Source organism: Eleginops maclovinus, chromosome 22 (assembly GCF_036324505.1).
Source record: "Eleginops maclovinus isolate JMC-PN-2008 ecotype Puerto Natales chromosome 22, JC_Emac_rtc_rv5, whole genome shotgun sequence".
Lineage (NCBI taxonomy): Eukaryota > Metazoa > Chordata > Actinopteri > Perciformes > Eleginopidae > Eleginops > Eleginops maclovinus.
This window is the reverse complement of record NC_086370.1, coordinates 22837176-22856248: the sequence shown is the minus strand read 5'-3', so window position 1 is coordinate 22856248 and position 19073 is coordinate 22837176. Positions and strand designations below refer to the sequence as shown.

General features: G+C 42.1%; 1 protein-coding gene across 1 annotated transcript in view; it reads left to right on the top strand.

Annotated features, from left to right (window-relative positions):
• The window catches only part of atrnl1a (attractin-like 1a), a 192984-nt gene that overhangs the window by 71521 nt on the left and 102390 nt on the right, over positions 1-19073 (top strand). The window contains 2 exon segments of the mRNA XM_063874219.1: positions 3289-3382; positions 10523-10575. Of these exon segments, the coding sequence (XP_063730289.1) occupies positions 3289-3382; positions 10523-10575 (147 nt within the window).

Genomic DNA, 19073 nt, shown 5'->3' with positions numbered 1-19073 from the left:
GCAGTCAGCAGAAGGTGGAAGGTGACATTGATGATGAAGATGATGGAAAAATATTCACAGAGATGAGCATGTGATTGATCATAATCTGGAGTATATGTGGGGTTCAGTGGAGAAGCGTATATTAAAAAGTGCTTGATTTAAGAGCAGTATGAAATATAACTTAACTTAATAGATTACTAGGACTAAACTAATGATGATTTCTGATTGATTGGTTATCTTTTGCATAAAACATCAGAAAATTACCACAAATGTCTCCTCATTGTTCCTAAAAAGCTGCAGATGAATACATTAATTGTGTTGTTTTTTCTGAAACCCAAAGATATGAACTTCACAGAGAAAAGCAGCCGTTCCTCATAGTTTGAGTGTCTAAAAAACGACATTTTCTGCCACCTGAAAGTCATGTTAACCGTTATAACGTGCAGTTACGTATCTGCCACTCACTCAATACAACTCGTCGCTGTACAGTTTTTCAGATTCATTATTTGACCGTCTTTGTTTCTTGGAGTTGTTTAATCTGCTCTTTTTTTTTTGCTCACTGTTGTATTATCATGCTGCTGTGTTTGTTGTGTCTTTGTAACGCTGGCACAACAATTTCCCTCGGGATAAATAAAGTCCTATCTTTGCTGAAAGGCGTCGTCTTTAAGGGCCAACAACGCCTATTCACAATCCTCCACATTTTTTTACAGGTGCATTAAAGAGGCTTTATTACGCATTTTGGGGTTTTCCCTTTCCTGCAGTGTGTTCTATAGGTTTTGGTGCTCGTAAATGGTCTGCAGAGGCTAAAATCCTTGTCTTAACAGGTCAAAACACTGAGGTAGATGATGTGGGTTACTCTATCAGCTTTCACTACACCTCCTTTGTTTACCTAAGTGTGTAAAGTTGCATGAACTATTGAGATGTTTTGGTCAACACCGCTCCCACTCACACCATTTTCTTCATTTCAATAGTGAAAGTTCTGATTGAGAGATTCTTAAAATACAAAATATATATCGTATATTTCATGGTCAGGGTTAAAACAGCTGGCTCTTATTCAGTCACTGATTTTATTCATCGCTTGCTGTCAGAGCAAAAGAAGGTGGAGAATTGGTTGGAATATCAACACAGAGGGAAACAGAAAATCCCACCCCGTATTTTATATCTGCCCCCAGACTTATTATCACATCTGTACCATTTGCTGTCCGTCTCAAACCGACACACAGATGAATTAAATCACACACACACAGCCTGCCCTGTTCCCACCTGCACACACGCATTAAACACACCCTGACATCAGTATTGTGTGTGTACATGCAGAGGCACTGGGGTGAGAAATTGCTCTCTATTCAGGGGGCTCGCACAAGTCGTGGGAAATACGATTTATATCAAATCATCCTTTTCTGCTAAGAGATCAGGTTTCTTATTCCTGTGTGTCAGCAAGTCTTCTACCTTTTGTGCTCTGTTCTTTCATTCATGCTCCTTTATGAATCCCCTGCTCCTTACACACTTCAATCGTTCATATTTCAATTCAAATAGCTTTATTGGCTCGACAGTAATGACGTACAATATTTGGCTGAAGCCTTCTACAGGTTATGACAATTTCAACGGACATCATATTTGAGTATACCGTTGTGTATATGTACAATTTTACCATAAACAAAGAAATACAACCAAACCCCCCACCTTCCACCCCATTCCTTAACCCCTTAAGAAACAAGAAATGACCCAAAAAAACTGGAATATATCAAAATGTCAGGATCAGAAATAAAGAATGAGGTTGGGTTGAAATATTGTGAAGGATAAGTCCAAAACCTGCAGTAGCAACAGACTTAAGATAGTTGATGTTGATGTTGATGATATGTTGGATTATAGTGGCTTCATGTATCTAAAGAGGGGAACAGTTAAAACAGTTCTCCCTCAAACTGTTTTACCGCACGATGTGGAATAATCTGACATCCTTAAGGGTTATATCTGCCTGTTCAAGCGTCTTGGTTCAATTTCTAATTTATCCTCTTAAGTTATACAGTTTTAATACACAGCTTAATTGATTTACTGGATTCTGATTGGCCAATTTAGACATTTCAGGTTGTTGCCAAGAAGAACAGACCGTTGCTAAAGGGATTTATATCAATCCACAGAAAGTCAATTGAACGTCTGTGGAACAAACCTTGTTTTTCTCCTCTTTTTGGATTAGACTGACCCTTCCATCCCTGAGTACAAGTACCTCCACTCAGTACTAAAGTAAATGTACTTTTCTACCTCTCACCGCTGCTTGTTTTTGTCCTGCGATCAGCTCCTCACAGAGAGGATAGAAGAGGTTGTTTTCCTCTCATTACTCGTCAGCGCCTTGGCTTTAATTTGACCCACTGCTTTATTACAGGGCCTGTCTCCGTGCCAATTGGACAGAATAAGAACAAAACACAAAGTCATTTCAGCTGGAGAGGGACGCAGGGAAGAGCGGAGAACGTTCCTGTTTGTCTCGGCCGTGAGTCACCCCGTGCTGAAGTGATTCAGTGTTTAGATTATAGGCATCAGGCTCTGCCGCTGCATAACAGACCGATTAAAATAATTAGACTCGCCAAGGAAAATACCGTAGTCTGAAAACACATCGTGCAGGATGTTCCTCGTGCAGTTCAAATGTTCCAGGAGTGTTTTAAATAGAGGGGGATTTATCTATCATCCAACATGATTACATTTGAGATCTTATGTTGATGAATGGCTTATTCCTTCAACCAGTATCGTATTGTAAAACGTGGCAGTACTTTCCGAGGTGTCTTTGATTGCTGTGTCATGGCAGCCATCCTGATACAAAAGAAAGGGCTTAAACTCTGCTACCATTCCTGCTGCTCCACTTTAAGTTTCATATCAGTATGTAGTGTCTCTGCTGGGACATGTCTCCATGCTTTAGTGTTCAGAAAGCTCTTTATGTTTCTCAGACTGCCTGTGCTGCAGCTCCTCTTTTCACCCTCTGTCTGAAACCAGAGCCCAGTCTGCTCTAATTGGTTAGCTGGCCGAACGGTCAACCGCACAGCGATGTCCCGCCCCCTTAGCTTATCACGCACAATGTGTTCAAGCGCTAGCCAAGAGTCCCTAATGATGTCACTATGTTCTAAAACTTTGGGATTTTAGCCTCTGCAGACCATTTACATGCACTAAAACGTATAGAACACACTACAGGAGAGGGAAAACCACGAAAAGCAGAATAAGGCCTCTTGAACTGAGTTGGTTCTCTCTCATAGTGTTTCCTTCCCTCCTCCTTCACAGAGATAACATCCTAACACCTCTGTCTCTCTCCATTGTGTTCTCTTGCAGCGTGTAAGTGTAACAGCCATGCCAACGTCTGCCAGGTCAACACAGGGAAGTGCTTCTGCACCACCAAGGGCATCAAGGGAGACCAGTGTCAACTGTGAGTAAACCATCATATTAAATGTGTTGCCTTCCCCTAATCCCTGATCACTGAACTCACTGACAACATGCAACACACACCGATAGATGCTTCTGTATGCTATTAACCAGCTGTGTTAAATTTAGAGCCACATTTGTGATTATTGTTGAGCAAATCTTATGGAAAGATATAAAGAGCTTTACATGTACTGGTTTATTTGAAGTTCGGGGGAAATTTGCTTAAATAGGCCTTTAGGGAAAAGTTTCTAATACTTGTTTTGGTTCTCAGGTATATGGAGTGTGTGTGTGTGTGTGTGTGTGTGTGTATGTGTGTGTGTGTGTGTGTGTGTGTGTTTTCCCTGACTGTGCCAGATTTAACCGCTGCAGCACTACAATATCTTAAATGCCTTGGCAGACCAACAACACACCACCGAGACAGACTGAAAAAAAAACTGCTGCATCCATAAATCTAGGGAGGCCAAGGTGTGTGTGTGTGTGTGTGTGTGTGTGTGTGGTGTGTTTATTTAGATTCAGATAGAGTCCACTTTAGTACATGTTTAGTTTCTTTAGGCGACGCAAGTTTATTTATTCAGCCACTTTCATTTCAACACTGCTGGTGCTTTACAGAACTGAAAAAGAGACCTCGTTCAACAGAAACATCTTAAGTGGCCGATGAACATTACCATTAAACCAGAATAAGACAGACTCTCACACACGGAACTAATCCTGCTATTGATTATGCTCATTTCCGACCCTTGACTTACACTTTGACTCTCACCCCTCATTGCCTTACCTCGACCTGACCTCTCCGTGATCCTACATTTAAACTCAGCTGCTGACACACACATGACCTCACTCTCACACACACCCTCCACATGTCTGCTGTCAGCTCCAATCAGTGTATCACAACCCTCTGAGACATCAGTAAACACAGGTTTCTGACTTTTTTACATTTCTTCCCAGAAAACAGGATAAAAGTGTGGCTGTTTCCTTTGTTGGAAAATCAGCGAATCAGACGACAGACATGACAAAAATCAAAGTAGACAGGCTTAGCTCAGTCATGTATAATATGTAAAAATGCACTTTCTTTAACATTTATTGAAATAATACAAAATATTTCCCAAAAATAAACAAAATGAACACAAATTGTAACATAAATTCTAAATGAATTCATCATGAAATAATAAATCTACTACTAAATGCTAATTAAATCTGATTATCATGCTCGTGTCGTATTGTTAAATTCTGCATATAATACCCAGCATGCACTCTGAGTGAATGTTGAATTGGCTGTGTCTTTTCAGCGAACACCAACAATTCATTCCTCTGGTGCAGACTCCAGACAGAGGTGTGTGTGTGTGTGTGTGTGTGTGTGTTCAGTTGTGCATCCCTAAGCCACCTCTGCTGCAGTCACTTCCACCTTTGATTCACTGTGACACCCCCCCCCCCCTCTTAATGTCTCTCTGTTTGTTTTGCTTGAGTCACTCCAAAATGGTGTGCCAAGTCGAGGGCCATTTGTTTTGTCGTTTTGATTATGAACGAGCTATTTCCCCCCTGGGGGCGGACGGTGAGCTCCCCCAGGTTACACCAGGTGTGTGTGGATGAATATTTGAGTGTGTGTTCAGTGCTAAGTCACCGTTGTGGAGGCTCAGAAATAATGTTAGATGAAGCTGTGTGTGTGTGTGTGTGTGTCCTTATGTGCTTTAGATTCAGAAATATAAATATTAAGGGTTTCTCTTCTTCTTCTCTTCCTCTTCTTCTTCTCTTCTCTTCCTCTTCTTCCTCTTCTTCTTCTTCTCCTTCCTCTTCTTCTTCTTCTTCTTCTTCTTCCTCTTCTTCTAAGAGTTTATGGTATTACAGATTTTTATTCAGCCAGAAAATCTTCATAACATCAGAATATTTTAATGATTTTTGAGACACAATTTCAATCCTCAGAAGAGAAAAGCTTAAAGTCTTCTTCTCTTTTTTCTTTTCTCTTCTGGGTTCAGCCATCATGAATCCAAAGCTTCGTGCTCTCCACAAATATAAAAATACATTTTCAGAAAGTACTCCTCCGTGTTTTCTGATGGGGACAACTAACAGTTAAATTGACCGGACTTCTTTCTGCGGATTGATATGACTGTGCCTTGATCCTCCTTAGCAACAGTCTGTTATCCTTAGCAACAGTCTGTTATCCTTGGCAACAGTCTTGTTCTCCTTAGCAATGGTCTTTTATCCTTGGCAACAGTCTGTTATCCTTGGCAACAGTCTGTTCTCCTTAGCAACGGTCTGTTAGCAAAAAATAGGAGACCTCCAGAATATCTCGATGCTGTCTCGATGTATTTCACTGGACCACTGAAGGGCTGGACGGCACATTGAGTCTGTGCCACCTGCAGAGTAACACTATAACACACACAGTGTCAGTGAGTTCACCCTTTGTTATCGGGCCAGTGTGAGTGTGAACAGGAACAGCTGCTCACAGTGTGAAGGTCAAAGGTGGAGATTGTTGAAATCTGGCGTGTACCTGAGCTATGGGATGTTTTATGGCATCAGCTGCTCACCAGATGTTCTCCTGCTGTTTAAGTGCTCTTACAGCTCTAATTTACAACGTTCATGAATAATCTATTCACTCAACCTGGATACAGTGAGACAGGGAGGCACTTTACTGCTCTTTGTTTTCCACTGTGATGCATTGTCTGACTGATTCAGCTTTAATTGGCCTCCTTTCCAAATGAACAGCACTCCTCTAATTCACTTCCAATTTGCGTATTTGACTCAACTGTTGTTTTGTGGCGTGTGAATGTTTGTCATTTTGATACGGATTGTTGTTTTCCGTTTCACCAAAAGCAGCCTGATTAGATTGTGTTCCTGTAACAACCTGAAGCACTTTAGTTAGTTTTACTGGACTACATTACACCTACACACACACACACACACACACACACACACACACACACACACACACACACACACACACACACACACACACACACACACACACACACACACACACACACAACAGGACCAATATCACTTTGACCTTTAATCTCAAATTTGTTTATCTTTGCAAGTGTTTCAAGGAACAGCTAGCTGAGCAAAATACATGTCAATTGGATAGTGTGTGTCTGTGTGTGTGTGTGTGTGTGGCTTAGTCAGAGTGTGTTTAAGTGATGAGGCAGGGAGTCCCGTGTAGTCCCTTGTCTTGTCCCCATTAGGCCGGTTTAAAGCAGCTTAAATGTGCGTCACCTTTCTGTTTGAGCTCTGCGGACTCTCCCCAGAGAAGCAAACGTCGCGTCCTCCATTAGTCTTCAGTGAACACATACACTAACATATGAAAACCTATATTTTGTCGGTATCACCCTCAGGGCACGGTAAATGTTGTGTCTCCTTAAGCTCAAAGCATCTGGATATCTTAAGAAAGACACTGGAGCTTCTAATTGCAAGAGAAACTAGGCTTTATCAACTCTTATGTAGTCAGATAACTTGCATGATTTCCTCTGATTCATTCCTTACAGTGAGTCTTTTTTCAAAATGATACCTTTTGTCCTAAAAAGTCTGACGTTTTTTTCTAAATTTCGACTTTTAAAAATGTCCCACTATTTTCTCATTATTCTAAGTCCTTCTTCATGTGCCTCTAATCGTCTTCTTTTATAAAATCACACGTTTTGTCTCCTTTGCTTTTGATTTTCTTTTCAAACTTCAGATTTTGTTTCTCCAAATTTTGACTTTGGGTATTTCTGACTATTTCTCCCAAATGATCCCTTTGTTCCTAAAAGATTAGACGAGGTTTCCAATTTCTGAAATGTTTTCTGAATGTTGGCAGCGGTGACAACAAAGCTAAATAAGGCTGAGTGCTCGAACCTCCTCCAAGGCTGTTTTACACAACTGAAAGTGATGGTTATACCTTGGTATTTTGCTACCCTCAATAAGTTTCACGATATTTTGGAAGTAGTCTTTCTGTCATCCTGCTGACAAAGCAGCACATCTTGATCCAGATTTATTTCACCTAATTTGATGTTTTGCTGTGCTTATAGAAGAACATATTACAGTAAATACTGGCAATTCACTTTTTGCAATTTTCAAACAAACGTGTCTATCTGACGCTGATGCTCATGGGCATTACGTTATTTAACCAGAACATTTATGTCACGATACAGATATTGTAATAAGACATGATGACCACGACAGAAACCATCAGCACATTGTCTGTATTGTGAAAGATATCTTTAAACCCTTTCTTTAAATTGGTTTGAATTAGTTCTGCTGAGTAAAAGCAATGGGTGCAAAGTGACAGAGAGCCATATCAGTGAACCCTGATTGTGAAATCTACTAAAGTCCATTATATCTGAAGAATCAGCGCCTCCACTCTGCTGATTCCTTCTCAAACACTGAATCCTTATCCTCCTTTTCATCAGCCCAGGGGGGAGGCTCTTTCTGTGTAATATTTGGAACTATGACTACACAAAAAAATACGTTTAGCGATTCAAACATCTGATAGAAGTTTTTTATAGACCATATCTGGGTCCAAAGGGGGCCAGAGGCAGTTTATGACATCACATTTATCACGATGAATCTTGTTGTGGGGAAATAGGCTTAGCCTCTCAGTGGGAGTCTGCTGGAAGCCTCTCCAAAGCTGTTAAACTGTTTTATAGCCTCCTCTCACTCCTCCTCCTCTTCTTTCGGTCCTCTTTTCGATGTCCTTCCCTGCTTTTCTGTTTGTGTTGCATCAAGGCTTTAGGACTCCAAAGGTTTTGACTGTCCTCATATAGCTCTTTATCAGGTCTTCTCGACCCCTCAAAGCACTTTACATACTACGAGTCATTCACCCCTGGAGGGAACACAGGGATTTTAGCCTCTGCAGACCATTTACATGCAGTAAAACCTATATTACACACGACAGGAAAGGGTTTATATAAATCTACCCTACCGTGTGTCAGGGGTAGCAATATGAGGCCCCTAACCCCAAAAGGTGACATCTCTTTTACTTGAAGCATCTTTTGTTAGTTGACTAACTGAAGCAGACCCTCACCATGGACGTGGCAGATCTACTTGTCTTGCAGAAATGGTTTTTCTTTCTAACATGAGGTCACTGGAGCCTGTAGTTTCTGTATCGTTGATGAAAGAAGAGACTCAGAGACACATATTGTTATTATTTTCTGCTTCAGCGCTGCGTTCTGACAGAGCTCTCTCTCTGCTGCACCAGCCAGCGAGAAATGAACAAAGCTAATCAATGAACTGAATGCTTTTATCATCAGGGATTTCCACCTCTGCTGACCATTTACATGCACACAAACACACAGAATATGGGGTCTTCGTCGTTCCTTCTTCCTTCCTCTTCCTATTTCTTTATATGTCTCTGCTTCTTCTCGCCCCTCCTTCCTTTTTCTTACAATCCGATAAAGCCCAGCAACTATACATCTTATACCACAACGGCTATCTGCCAAAACAGAACTAAAAATATGACCACATTCAGCAGAAATCTCAGTATCTTGGAACCGGTTGCTCCAGAAGTCCAGCTGTCTCTTGCACTGATTTGCGCTCCAATTTGAAACCCAAAGGTTTTTTATTTTCGCCTCTTTTCTTGTTTTACTGTTGCCTCTAATCTCCTGATGCAGGGCGGCAGCTCAGAGAGCTTTAAGGCCTCGTCCTTGGCTGGGGTTTATGGAATAAAATATTCAGTTTTCTTGCTCCGTGACCTGCAGGGATACACACACATCCACACACTCTGCTGCAAACCTCACCTGCCCTCTTCTTCTTCACTCTCATTCTGGTTTCTGTTTGAGTGATTGCAGTGGGTGATCTCCTGTCCATATTTAGCAAAGCTTGTCAAATATCTGCATGTGTGTTTGATAAGCAACAGCTTTTCTTCCTAAATGGCAATGAAACACAATCAGTTAAGCTGTTGCAATGCCAATAAACAACCTCTCTAAAGTCTTCCAGTTGCACAGCCTCTCTCAATCCCACCCCTCCCTCAGTGTGATACAGAAGGACATATTAAAAGCCCTGACATCATTTCATTCGGTCCAACATTTCTCAGCAGCGGAGGTTTAATATTCCTTACTTTGTTCTCCGATGACAGGCACTCATTTTCCTATCTGTGCTTCAGGTGCATGTCATCCCTCTCGACACTTTAATGGCCTCAAAAGCGCGGACATCACTCCTTAATGATAACCCAAAAAACCCTTAATATGTTCCTTTAATTGCTTCTGCAGAGTGGTAAAATGTGCATTATCCTCAGAAAACCTTAAGTTCCTGGCCCTATTTAAAACCCTTGCACATCCCATGATGCATTATGAAGAATTCATTACATTCCTACTGGAATAATCAATATATGTGCATTTCTTCTTAATCTAATTGTACTCCTGTAGAGCTTTACTGGTCATTAGAGACTTCCTTTAACCCGTAAAGGTCACAACCTTCAACCACAGCCAATTACTGTCCGTCAACATCTGTGTGTGTGTTACAGTTAGTTACAGAGTACATGCTTATTTGACACGCGACTGGCAGGCACTGGTATGCATCATTTTAAATGTATTATATTTCATGGTTCTTTCTCTTGTCCAATGTATGGCAAGCGTGTGTCTGATTTCTGGCTGCGATAATGTCATTTAGAAGCAGCTGTAATTGTTGTCAGTGACTCACAGTAAGGCTTTTATTTTGTATATCCAATAGAAACACGTCCGGGAGTTTTCCTCTGCACGGACTCAGAGCCGTTATTCAGCACATTGCAGGTTAAAGCCGGTAACCCTGTGTTCCTGCAGAGAGCTGCTCTTACTTCAGGAGATTTGGTGTTCTCTCTCATCTGTGTGTGTGTGTGTGTGTGTGTGTGTGTGTGTGTGTGTGTGTGTGTGTGTGTGTGTGTGTGTGTGTGTGTGTGTGTGTGTGTGTGTGTGTGTGTGTGTGTGTGTGTGTGTGTGTGTGTGTGTGTGTGTGTGTGTGTGTGTGTGTGTGTGTGTGTGTGTGTGTGTGTGTGTGTGTGTCTGGGGAAAAAGAGAGCAGCTTCGACTAGACAGGGCTGTCGGGGGAAATCACCTCGCAAAGAGCTGGGGGAAGACGATACCTGCAGCACCACCTGACACACACACACACACACACACTGGAAATATGTCTTTGTAGAGTCTCAACCCGTGTTTAAAGCTAATGCCTTTGTTCTCTCTCTTCTTCTTCTGTGGTGTCGATTCAGATGTGACTCAGAGAACCGTTACCTTGGAAACCCTCTCCGAGGAACATGCTATTGTAAGTATCCTGCCGTCACTACACCTGAGACACACACACACACACACACATTAACGCTTAGTTCCCAAAAAAGGAATGAGTACTGTAAGAGCCTTTACTTTAATAGAAGTAGAAATAGATTTGGCCTGAACGTAATCCAACAAAAGTGAAAGCTCTGCATTCAAACGAGACTTAAATGGGCCCTATTCTGCTCTTTGTGGTGCTCCCTTTCCTATAGGTGTGTGTTCCTCTCCCACACTATGTTAAAGCATGGACACATGTCACAGTATAGAGCGAAACAGGGCCCCTTTACCCATGTCTAACCCTGACTAAGTGTTTTAGTTTCCTAAAAGAAGTCCTTTAAAGCCAGGGGGGGGTCAGTTGCATCACTACATCCTATCTTTAACCTCCACCTCCTCTCAGATCCCTAATAACAATGTTTGTGCTTTTGAGAGAGAAGTTTCTTAGTTCATCTTGACCTTGGAAGAACTTACCGTAAAAGGTTGCTTGTCAGGAAAATGTGCACATCGTTTTGAGCTTAGAAAACGACGAGGACAGGGTTATCATTACTATCACTTATCCAGGTCAACCATGAGAGAGAGGGGAGAGAGAGAGCAGGGGAGACTCAGAGAGAGAGAAAGTGTTTCTGTCTGCGAGTTGTTTTCCTGCTTCCAGATGCTCGCAGGGTTCACATGGACTTGGAGCTCATTTGCAACAAATTGCTGGTTTTCCTCTTAAAGGGCAACCGAAGGAGGAATGCAAACAGATGTTTTGTGGCACACACTCCTTCACTTTGCAACTCTCACACACACACACACACACACACACACACACACACACACACACACACACACACACACACACACACACACACACACACACACACACACACACACACGAACACACCAGCATTATGCGTACGGATTGCCATCATCAGTTGTTAGTATTATAACTCAGTGGAATAAAGTTCAAGTGCTGTCAATGTCAATAGTCCTCCAGCTCGAGAGGGGTATCATTGTTCCAATGATGGAGTCTGGAGAGGAGCAGCAATCAGAGAGTCAGGACACAGATCACACCGTCACCTCAGACCTGCCTTCATCACAGAAACTACTTCTGTTAGAGAACGTGATTTAAAACAGTTCACCTTTACTGTAAAGCTTTACTTTAAATAGTCCTCTCTGCTGATGTTCAGGTGCACTACATACTGATATACACCTGAACATCAGCAGGAGAGGACTCTTTAAAGTAGAGACACTACATACTGATATACACCTGAACATCAGCAAAGAGGACTCTTTAAAGTAGAGACGCTACATACTGATATACACCTGAACATCAGCAGGAGAGGACTCTTTAAAGTAGAGACTCTACATACTGATATACACCTGAACATCAGCAGGAGAGGACTCTTTAAAGTAGAGACACTACATACTGATATACACCTGAACATCAGCAGGAGAGGACTCTTTAAAGTAGAGACACAACATACTGATATACACCTGAACATCAGCAGGAGAGGACTCTTTAAAGTAGAGACACTACATACTGATATACACCTGAACATCAGCAGGAGAGGACTCTTTAAAGTAGAGACTCAACATACTGATATACACCTGAACATCAGCAGGAGAGGACTCTTTAAAGTAGAGACACTACATACTGATATACACCTGAACATCAGCAGGAGAGGACTCTTTAAAACAGTTTATTCAACAGTTCAGGGTCTCACCCGGTCTGCAGGACTGAGAGTTGAAGGCACTAGGTGGCACTATCGGAGTGCCCAGAATTGTGCAGCTCTTACGATAATGCAAACACACACACACACACACACACACACACACACACACACACACACACTCACACTCAGGTTTTAATGGCTCCTAAAGTCTGTGGCTCCTCTGTATCTCCATGGCTGCAGCCTGTGTGTGTTCTCAGATGCTTTTGACAACATCGTGTTCTGTCATTATTGTACCATTACCCTCTCTGTCGTCTTTGGAACGGGGTTAGCTTTGTTTGAACACACTTTGGAAGTACACACATGGATGCACATTACACCCCCCCTCCCACACACACACACACACACATATACAGCGTGTATAAACTACAGATTTAAAAGCCATTCCCTACGGAAAGAAAATCCGTGCTTTTAGGTCAATATTTGTCTCTAAATGTCATTGGAAGGAAAGGCGCAGATAACAAAACGCTTTATCTCTGTCGTGTGAAATTGCATGCGGCGTCTACGAGAGGCAGCAGCATTGAAGGTTTGAAGATTTACAGTAGAAATGTGATAAACCTGCAGCACCTGTAGATCCCCTTTGATGTGGACAGATATCTAACAGATGACAGCAGACAGAAATGAACTGGAACTGGTGTCTGCATTTGGCTGTGCATGGTCCATGTGTTTAAAGTGCATAAAAGCAAACTGAATTACGTCCTATATTCATGTCTGTGTTTGCAGAAGTATGAATAAGACTCTGGCTCTCCGTCCTTTACTGTATATGCTTTGCTTAGTTTCCGTAATACTTCCCGTTTAATTAATGACACTGAATGCTCTTTTTAGTGTGCAACTGTAAGGCAAACAGCAGGAGTGATGCTCTGCAGACTCTCTGGATACGGGAGGAGATGCATGTTGAACCCTGTGGGGATGACACCTTAGTAATCAGTGTTAATGGTAGAAATATATTGCTTTAAAGTAGAGCAGGTTGTCGTCTATGTGGCTTGTCGGCTTCAGAAAGCAGCAGCCGTGACACAAATCACTTAGGAGGGAACTGAGAGACGGGAACAGAGGTTAGGAACCTGCTTCAAACTCCTTAAAGGTGAATAAAAGGCATTGGTTTAAGGTGTATTGAACACAGACACACTTCATGGGGAAATAAAGGTATATAAAAGTGCACTTATAAGTAAACCGGTGTAGAAATCCTGAGCCATTCAGCCTGTAAGACCTTTCCAAATAGTGTTATCAATCCCCTTTTTCTCTACCTAAGAACCTCTGCAAAACGCTCTGAAGCTGGTACAGTCGTTTTGCATTTCTTACCCTTTATAAAAATATAAAGTCCTTTTATTGCATAATTCAACACGCACATCGTCCAGGCCTCCTCGTCTAAAGAAGGGATGATTAAAACCCATTATGTGTGTCGTTTCAAGGTTTTTGAGGCCATGTGTGAAGCCATTATTCAAAGCAAACAACCACTCAAACGTGATATTATAAGAGAGCGCTCTTCACATCTGCTCTGAGTTTAGAAGTCCTCTCCCCTCTCTCTGTGCGCCTCTCCTTTCTCTCACACATTTGCACAGATTTCAAAGTCAGTTGTAAGCATGACATATTGTAGTCACAGTGTGTGTGGTGTGTGTGTGTGTGTGTGTGTGTGTGTGTGTGTGTGTGTGTGTGTGTGTGTGTGTGTGTGTGTGTGTGTGTGTGTGTGTGTGTGTGTGTGTGTGTGTGTGTGTGTGTGTGTGTGTGTGTGTGTGTGTGTGTGTGTGTGTGTGTGTGTGTGTGTGTGTGTGTGTGTGTGTGTGTGTGTGTGTGTGTGTGTGTGTGTGTGATCAATCATGCTGAGGCAAAAGTGTGTTTGATTGAAGCCTCAGAGTTGCAAGCTGAAGAGAAGCCCTGATGTAACGGGGTTCATAGCCCACCTCAATCTGGTAGGATTTAAGTGAACAATTGAATAGTTTTTCAGTCCAATGTGAAGCATATGATTTTCTAATCTGTAAAAGTCTAAAATTTGGTTCAGTTTGGGCAACTAGAAGTGCTTTTCTCTGACATACTGTCGTTGTTGAATTAGAGAACCAGACATCATCCGTTGGCTGTCAGCAACACAACACAGAGCTCACATTTCCTCACAGTTCTTCAGAAACTGGAGTGAAATCATGCATGTGTACAAACCACCCGTTGTCTGCGGCACGGCAAATAAAGTCTCTGCTTTATTTGTGTCTATATGACGTTATTTTGAGTGTGGACAGAGTAGCTACAATCTTAGCTTAGCATGATCACTCGAGTGTTTTGTCCCGTTATCTTGCGGACACACTGTCAGAAGCAATCACTCGTGGTTTTACCAACGGGTATGAATATGTAGTTATTTCATCATCATTTTAATTTGTGTATTATAATTAAATCCGTTAGCATGTATGCACGGAGATAAGCCCCGCCTCCTCGTTAGCATCACTAGTTTGAGTGACACAACTGATGCCCCAGTGAAACTTGCCTGACAATGAACCGTTATATTTCTGGAAAGATGTTCCAAAAAACATAGGCGTTTATCAGCTCACCACTGCAGTCTGACACACACAGTGGATATTCATCAACAAAATGTAAACTACTGCAAGTCTTCTGAGCATTCTAAAGACACCTTTTAAGTCCAACAATGCACTACAGTCATCTTTTCAAACTAAAGACTTAAATGTTCCACATCTTTAAACCCAATTTGAATTGATGACGTGTGAACGTATTGAACCCATTCCTTATTAGACTTGTATCCCGATTTAAAGGTTTGAAGTCATCAGTAGACACACAGACTGGATTTTAACAGACACTGTGTTTGATGGCAACTTAATTCAGACATAAAAACCGTTTCAGTGACACAGCCAACTCTTCTTGGAGGGGAGACTATGTTAATCAAATGCATCACAAATATTGTTGGTCGAGGGATTAGTTTATAAGGATAGAAGGAAAATAGACGTCATCATTAAATCACTACATCGGACAACTCAAGGCTCTGCAAAACCCTACGACTGAACTCGAATAAAGAATAAAGCCAGGTCAGACACTGCTTCGGACATTAATGCGAGTGTCCATCCACTGACTGCAGTGTTTCTGAGTGCTTTGGTTCAGTTAACGCTGTCATATTGAACCACCGGTCAATTGATGAGAAACAACTTTGCTTTTTAATGAGTTTGCCCCCAGTCAGGCTGGCGTTTATGGGCGGGCATCACCGGGACACGGCTTTAATGAACCGCTGTCATAGTGCATCTCACTCAGCTACAAGGGACGTCTAATTAGGGGGACGGCCACCCAGCGTACCACCACTAACACCAGCAGTCAGAGGCTAACACCAGTCAGAGTCGCTGCCCTCAGGCCGGATCTGTGAGGCCGAACAACGTCTATAGACAGCCTCACAATCCCAATTAATGTGGTAATTAGTGACGAGCTGCACCAAGCAGGACTGAGTGATGATCCAAAGTCAGAAAGCAGGGAAACGGAAAGAAGTCAATTCGTCCACTATTTTCATGATTAGCTATCCTCTTATAGGGCCTGATGGTGTTTGTGGTGGGTGTGTTCCCTGTCCTGTAGTGTGTTATATAGGTAGAACACAGGTCAGCCCTGCAGCTCTAACCATAGGCTGTTAATAATAAGTCCTCTTGAAAGTACGAGAGCCACGAATGTGCAGATAGCTACCTAGACAGCTGGGATGGGTAGCTACGGTAAGGTGGCTAACTAGGTAGATCGATACAAAAAGTTAGCGAGCTTGTAAAGCAGATAGCTCACTTTTGGTAGTGAGATTTTTAGATCGATAAGTAGCTAAAGTACGCTAATGTAAGTAAGCAAACTAATTAGATTGATAGCAAATGTTAGCTGACTTGTAAAGAAGATAACTAACATCGCTAACGTTTGCTAGTTAGCTAGATGGCTAATGCTCCCTAGCTTAATAGCACACTGACGTTTCAAGGTTTCAAGGTTTCATTGAGTAGAGTCTGTGGTTTATGGGTTTATCTACATTTGATACTGCAGACCTCGGTCTCTCCTTCTGGCACTAAGAGTTATAGAGAGTTAGAGAGTGTCCACGTGAGCTTTAGTCTGCAGTCCGACCGACCCGTATGTTTTGGTACTTCTTGTAGCTCCTCATATCAGAGACATCTACTCCTGCCAATCACTAACACAGGATGGATGTGGTTCTGTAAACCACTGCATAGGCACAGTGTAGCTGTAAATGATATAGAGTAAAATGTATTGATTACCATGCTGCTAGTGCTAAACTGGAAGAACTAGGACACAGGCGTTTGAACCAGAAGTGGGGAAAGGGACAGGGCTCAATAAGGGTATTTAGAGAAGTTATACATGACTTTTTCACTCATTCATAGAGTTCAGTTTAGTGTAAGTATGTCCCTTCTCTATCACCATTCTCACCACCTCTAAAAATGCATTGCTTTCCATGATTATCCTGGCATGTTTTGCACGCTTGGACTCAGTAAATGGTCTCCAGAGCGAGTAGCCATCCCTCGGATCAATTGGGGGTCACCTGACCTCATGCATACATTACCTCCAGGTTACCTCGACCTCCGTTCAGTCCTGAAGGTGTATCTGTGTTGTTTACTCACCAGTTATCTCGGCAAGGTGATGCAGGTGTTGCAAATGGAAAATAATGAGTTGTTAACAAGCATTAAATGAAACCTCAGCGAGTGACACTGCAGGTGAGATCACATTATTCTTTTTAGGGTATTTAATCGAGGCAGACTGCTGGAATATCAGATAAGGTTCCAGGTGACGGCTTCTTCTTCTGCCCCTCAGTGCTCCGTTTCATACAGGCTGAATCAGCTTATGGTAATAAGATCACCCATCTGTGAACCGGAGAAATTGCCACAGACTATTTCTATGTCCCCTTCTTCTGGGGATTGTTAATACCTTTAGTGATACCTTGATGCAATTCATCCAGAGTGGGGAATTCTCACTTGTGCGCGTGTAATCGAGTTTGCCTAAGTGAAACTGCAGTCAGATTTCTCAGATGGGATTTGTAATTAGCCGAGATGAACTTTGAAACCTCGGCTGCCGCTCTGATTCCTAACAGCCTTGAAATCAGACATATTGGAAACACACAGAGGGGGATTGGTGGGGGGAGACTTTTGTGATGTGATCTCATTTGTTCACACCAACACACACCCTGTAAACACTTGCATGCACGGGCAGGTGGATGTGCACAACCCTGACATGAGCAGTTCATAGACAGGTGTGGGAGGGTTACTTTAAAAAGGTATCCAGTTAGTAGTTACCTGTAAAATATCACCTAATCTGAGTTTTAAAGGTTGGTTTACCTCCAATCAATGCAATGCAATTATTTAAAAACTTTTTTATGAAGTCTGATTTATTTTGGGGAATCTTGACTTTTTCTAAATTGTAACTTTTTTCAGAAATCTGACATTTTCCATAATCCTGATTTTTCTTTCCATAATCCTGATTTTTTCTCTGATTTTTTTCCGTAATCCTGATTTGTTTCCATAATCCTGGCTTTCTTTTTCGAAAGTCTGATTTATTTTGGGGAATTCTGACATTTTTAATAATCCTGATTTTTTATTTTTTACTTAATCGTGTTACTCTCCAAGCTTTTTCATAGTGGATGCATCTGGAGGCACACACACACACACACACACACACACACACACACACACACACACACACACACACAGTCCCCATTAAAAAACCCAAATACTGTGGAGCTGTGCTGACGACCCTTATGGGATAAACAAGCAGCAGCAGTCTGCCTCCGAGGGAGGGAGGAAGATGTTAGGAGGGAAATTTCGTCTTTGATCTGATGATATCTGCGGCTTGGGTTAACTTGCCATGAAGGCTGAACAAAACAAGAGTGTTTGTCAAACATAATTGTGCTTTCGTCTCGGTGACGCCCCGGGATTGTAAAAGCTGAAAGGAAGGTGATAACTTCCCATCTCTCTGTGTGTGTCTCACTTTATCTGCAGTGTGACACAGAGTTCTCTGATTTGTGGTAAAAAAGCTCTGTAGAGAGACGGCCGCCGCTCCGTGTCAGGCAGCAGCAGATTACCTGGATGTGACAGTCTACAGTCCTCCGCTGCAGACTGCCTCACAGCCTCTCTGACGGGGTTTGATGCAGCTATTCAATACACTGGATTGCAGGAATCTAACAAAGTACAAACTAAGCTACGATTCTGTGGAAAGAGCCTCTGTGCATAATGAGTACTTTTGCTAAAATTCCAAAATGTAATAGAGAGGAACCTCCTCGTTTAGATAATCAAAGTCAAAAGCAAAGATTTTCCTACTTGCACGTCTAAAGGAAACTCTAACACACACACACACACACACACACACACACACACACACACACACACACACACACACACACACACACACACACACACACACAAAGGCAGCAGAGTGTATTGTGTGTGTGTCGCTGGTTGCAGATTTTGCAGAAATTCAACATCCTGTTCCCCAGTTGCATGCAGCAATTAAAGGGAAAGTGTATTTTTAAATATCTGTTTTATTACTTTATGCTTTGCCATGTTGTTTGATGATAATGTTCTTGTTCTTTTTAGATATTTTTTACATAAAATCTTACTTAGCAAAATATAATGCTACATTAACCGGTCTGATTGACAAACAACTTTATGAAAATGATGTGAAAACCTCAGGTTTTACCAGCTCTGCCTGAGTCTGTTTTAACCTGAGCTGCCCTTGGATGCATCCCTCTCTCTCTCTCTCTCTCACACACACACACACACACACACACACACACACACACACACACACACACACACACACACACACACACACACAC